The sequence below is a fragment of the Lygodium microphyllum genome, chromosome 5 (assembly GCF_053477565.2).
Source record: "Lygodium microphyllum isolate KBCC chromosome 5, Lygodium_microphyllum_v1.1.10, whole genome shotgun sequence".
Taxonomy (NCBI): Eukaryota; Viridiplantae; Streptophyta; class Polypodiopsida; order Schizaeales; family Lygodiaceae; genus Lygodium; species Lygodium microphyllum.
In genome coordinates, this window is record NC_141139.1 from 143,201,076 (window position 1) to 143,206,527 (window position 5,452).

The 5,452-nt window shown below is 36.8% G+C and overlaps 1 protein-coding gene across 1 annotated transcript; it reads left to right on the forward strand.

Annotated features, from left to right (window-relative positions):
- The first annotated feature begins 557 nt into the window (after positions 1-557).
- On the forward strand, positions 558-2,698 carry LOC148036479 (xyloglucan endotransglucosylase/hydrolase 2-like). Its single transcript, XM_087678473.1, has 4 exons — positions 558-804; positions 1,250-1,350; positions 1,551-1,744; positions 2,059-2,698. Exons 1-4 carry the CDS (start codon positions 633-635, stop codon positions 2,399-2,401), a joined length of 810 nt encoding a protein of 269 aa, XP_087534599.1. The 5' UTR covers positions 558-632; the 3' UTR covers positions 2,402-2,698.
- Positions 2,699-5,452: the final 2,754 nt, after the last annotated feature.

The window sequence follows — 5,452 nt, forward strand, 5'->3', positions numbered from 1 at the left end:
GAACTTGAGGGGTCTTATAGCCATGGTCCCATGTGATAAAGATGTCCTTTCAAGTGCTTTGGCATACATGGGTAATGTGCAATGCGTGTAATATCGGAGGCTTCCATGATAATCAATGGAAAAAGTGATGGAGAAAGTCATCCCTCGCAAGAAGGCCACCTGGATTCGAAGTGGGCTGGCAAATCTCTCTCTCTCTCTCTCTCTCTCTCTCTCTCTCTCTCTCTCTCTCTCATTGTTGGCTTAGACGCTAATTAACGCAGACAGTTGTCGGCAGTTAGTTAGTTAGTTAGCTAGTTAGTTATATGTAACATGCAAATGCTTCTGTAGATGACCGTATCAGTGGCGCCTGTAATCAGCTGACATCATATGATCGACAATGTGTATTGGATCACGATGGTTCACCTCGAACCCACGACGCATTGTCGATCAATCAATCAGTCCTTATAGATCAGCCAGTGAAAATCACACTCCAATTGCAGGTAGATGAAGATAATTACTGCCATCATTATCATCATAAGCGTAACGCGTTTTAATATATATAAGTATAATGCAGATGCGTCGACCGATATTGATCAGCTGATCTGCAGAAAGCTCTCTCTCTCTCTCTCTCTCTCTCTCTCTCTCTCGCGAGCATGAAGACCCTAGCCGTCGAGTGTATCAGTATGCTCATGATGATGATGATGATGGTTAGTAGTAGTACCAATGCAAACTTCATCCAGGACTTCGAGGTGACTTGGAGCCCATCCAAGGTGAAGCTTCTCGACGCTGGACAAGAGCTTCAACTCCTCCTAGACAGCACTTCAGGTGTGCTTAAACTACATTGCCATGCTGCACCTCTGCAAGCTTGGGGGAAGGCCGCTATGAAAGGGTCGCAATGTTATTGTATAAGCCTTGTCGGTTGTAAGTTTCACTTGTGAGCACCTTCCTTGATGCTGGGTCAATGGACATCTTAGGATAAATCCCACACATGGCTACCCATTGCTTTCATCAAAGGCAACCTCTACCCATTGCTTTCATCAAAGGCAACCTCACATGGCCTTCTATTGGCAGTAAAATCTATGAAACTAGACCTACTCATGAGAAGTCTTGGAGTGACATCATTATATCCTTGTTGAAGAGTGTAGAATATGTTAATTGTGATAACATAAACATGGTTTTTAGACAAGTGTTTCGAGGATTAGTACAAATGGCACAAAGATTTTCTATTATGTGAATTAGGCTACCTTACCTACATACACATTTTGTGTAGGTTCTGGCTTCAAGTCCAAAAAAGAGTACTTGTTTGGAAATATTGACATGCAGATCAAGTTGGTGCCAGGAGATTCTGCTGGAACTGTCACAGCCTATTATGTAAGTAGAGCACTCAACCTTATATTTTCAAGCACAACATATGTTTGAGTATGCTTTGGACAATAAAACTAAAGATTGGAAAGGAAAACTCTTATTTTCATTCTAACAAGATAAATACATATGTAAGTCACAAATGTGAATGTGATTCCTCTTGGCCAAAAATTTGACATTTCTTTTTGTGATTGTGATGACTCCATTAGCTTTCATCACAATCAAGTAACCATGATGAGCTAGACTTTGAGTTTCTTGGAAATGTTTCTGGGGAGCCATACGTCTTGCAAACTAATGTCTTTGCGAATGGGATTGGTGGTCGAGAGCAACGCATTTTCTTGTGGTTTGATCCAACAATTGAATTCCATACGTACTCTGTGTCATGGACAACACAACATATTGTGTAAGTGAAACATGCACTTCCAAACTACATTAGGAGACATGTAGTTAGCAACCATAATGTGTTGGCACACCCTTCAATATTCAACTAAATCTTTAGCTCTATGATTTGAATGGGCTAGTGAAGAATACACAAATTTGTTTTAATCATCAAATTTTAAGAACATATATATTGACTTGACTAGATATTATCTTGAAAAAGCCTCATGAGTTAAACAACACCAATAAGATGTAGTTTTTAGGGTGTATTATGGGTCTGGCATGATTTTACAAGCAAATGTATCACTTATCTCATGTATTCAAATGTTTGTAATATAGGTTTCTTGTGGATGGAACACCCATTAGAGTGTTCTCTAACAATGAAAACTTGGGCATGGCCTTCCCAAACAAACAACCCATGGGTGTTTACTCTAGCATATGGAACGGTGATCAATGGGCCACACGCGGTGGAGCAGTAAAGATTAATTGGGCTCATGCACCCTTTGTGGCTAGCTATCGCAACTTTGGAGCGATACCACCAAATCCAACCAACTCCTTCATACTAAATGCTTTTCAACTTAAGAGGTTAGAATGGGTGAAAACAAATTACATGATCTATGACTATTGCTCTGACAAAGCACGTTATCCCTCTACCCCCTTGGAATGCACACATATATTCTAGTATGTCCTTATATCATCTATCCAAATTGATGTTGAATTCAAACATACCTTTGTGTGGTGAATAACCATACATAATTTTAACTCTATGTATCTAAGATAATGAGATTGTTTACAATAAAAGGTCATGTACCATCTAATTTCAACACTATCCACATAATTTTAACTCTATGTATCTAAGATAATGAGATTGTTTACAATAAAAGGTCATGTACCATCTAATTTCAAGACTATCCACTTGTACCATTTCAAGGGATGAGAAATATTGAAAGCTTACAAAATATAAAAGACCTAGTTTAACTTTTTCCTTGTTTGTGATATAAGCTTTTCATTGAACCAATTTTAAGGCACCCTCATGCTTGTGGTTGTCTCTTTCACCCACCAATGTCTATTATGTGATTATCAATCATAGTCTTGTGCATTAGTTACAAGGAGAGGGTAAATAAATATCACAAACACTACAAGATATAGGCCTTATACTGACGTTAAAAGTGGCGAAAATGTAAATAACAAAATTTGCCCCTGTCGTCGCAAAAAGCATCGTTATTGGAGTTAGTATGAGCGTCGTATTTGCGATGCTGATACCGATGCTCTGCGACGCTAATAACGATGCCAATAACGACACGAGCAGTAAATTTGCAACGCTAATAGCGATGGTAACATGGAAAAAAAAAATCTGCTGCCCTGCCACATATAGCACTGTGTGCTTTATTTGGGCCATACAAAATAGTTTTTGCACTGTGTACAATGCTCGTGTAAACAAAAACAAAGTATACTGAAATCATAACACTGATACATGAAATAAATACATGATCGCATAATGAAAGTGACTGGTACAATCATGATAAGATACACCACAACAGAAACGAGGCATAGACGCGCATGTTAGATGCGCAAAGTTGGGCGCGTCTATCATTGCATCTATATGTGCGTGTAAAAGAGAATGTAAATAGACACAAATTTTACATCTATATATCCGCGCATATAGACGCGAATATAGACGTGTTTGCAGACGTGTAATTATTTAACCACTTGAAATTGGACTTAATATAATAAAAAAACCAGAGTTAGTAATTATTTTTGCATTGCTCTCTAATGAATGGCAGTTCCTTCAATTGACAAGCCTGATATAAGTAATTAGCGGCAAGTGACACAAACCTTATTATACAATTAGTAGCAAGCATTGCATGTATCTCATAATTTCTCTACTTGAAGATGATAAAAAATACTTCCTTTTTATTATGAAAAATTCAATTTAGCTTTAAACTTGACTATTGATTTTTGAGTATGCACATGTGCGCATGATATTTTCAATAGAATTAAGAATACACATTGAATCATTAAGCGAATTAAGTATGTTACAGTGAATGATCCATCTCATCTTCAATGAGATCATCCCTTGCTAAATTATCTACTTCTAGGTCTATGTTACCAAGAGGTAACGAAACAAATAAGTCTTCCACTATCAGATGTGTTGCTATATTGCTCAATAACCTCATCATCGTCAACCATATTATTGTCCTCTTCTGCGTTTCCTTGAACATCCTCACAAGGTTCATCTTATACTATATCACGCATATCATCCATTATGGTGTCATCATGTACATCATCATTAATTGTTGGATTGTCATCTGCTATCTCTATGTCGGTAATATTACCATATATTGGTTTTGAATGATTAGATATAAGGATGACATACCACCATCGATTATTGTTTACCATTGGATGATACACAACTTGTATTTGAAAAACAAAAGCAAGAAACTTGAATATTTATTATATTGTGTATATGTATCACATGTATACATATAAAAAAATTAACTTTTACATATATACCTGCTCGCATTGTTGAGGTAGTACTAATGTGTCATTCTTGTTTTGGTGAAATTTTGTAGAGTTAATGATTACAAAACCACTTGGATGACGTCTGATTGTGCAATGCTCACCATTTGTTACCACTTCTTTAAACCACTTCACATCTAGTACATATATAAATAATCATTTGAAGTCAAGCTTTAGAATATCTTTGATCAAGCCACAATAACCTTCCATGGTACCATTGGCATCCTCGAAGTGAGCAAGGACACCACAATCTTGGGTATTTCTCTTTTCATCTATACGTTGAGTTCGAAGATGTTTACCCTCACACCAAATAGCATTGAATAATGTGTACTAGTAGTAAAAGATTAAGATCAAACATGTCAATTTATTATATAAAATATAACTAGAAACAAATTAATTGATAGGATGTCTCACCTTTGATAAGCAACCTCATGCGTATTCCCACTCTTCTTGAGATATATTAATTTCCTCCTCTTTTTCCATTCTCTCCATTTCCTCATGTAACCAATCTATATCAATATGACGTGGGAGCGCATTTAGATGATTTGGAAATGAGACATTACATCCATATCTGGTGCGAAATGCTTGTCTTTCGCTTTTTCTTATTGACCTTGCTTCATTATATAGTGTCACCCATTTACTCATTACATCACTATTGAGCACACAAAAACTATTTAACTTACAAAGTTCTTCTTTTGTTAGCACTTTTCTCATTCCTTTTCCTTGAGGTATTATAGAGGTCATCCTCGGGATGATTGCACTAACCAACCCTCAGCCATGCTTCCCTCAGGCTATGCTTTTTGCCTCACAAAATCTTTCAAGGTTTTCATGAAGCGCTCAAGAAAAAACATCCACCTTGCATGAACTGCCCCAGAAAGTGCAATCTCATCAATCAAATGTACGAGTAAATGTAATTGAGTAGTCAAAATGGACCAAGGAAAAATTTCCTCCACCAAACAAACCACCTCAACAGATAATACTCAAGCATCTTGCAATGTATTTGGATCAATTTCCTTCGAGCTCACGTATATATCAGGATGTATTTGACAATTGTTTATTTTTGTGTAGAAATTCAAAGATATATAATGAAAAAATACAATGTATACACACCTCACAAGCTCTCCCATCTTGTAAATGATATCACGTACATCTTTGGATACACAATGGGATATGCTAGTAGGAAGTACGTACTGAATGTAAACAATATTCATAG

Bases quoted from the DNA above. Each gene is read 5' to 3' on its own strand.
- LOC148036479 (XM_087678473.1), top strand. From the start codon at position 633: ATGAAGACCCTAGCCGTCGAGTGTATCAGTATGCTCATGATGATGATG. The intron at 1,351-1,550 runs GTAAGTAGAGCA...TGACTCCATTAG, and splicing joins GAACTGTCACAGCCTATTAT to CTTTCATCACAATCAAGTAA. The intron at 1,745-2,058 runs GTAAGTGAAACA...TTTGTAATATAG, and splicing joins TGGACAACACAACATATTGT to GTTTCTTGTGGATGGAACAC.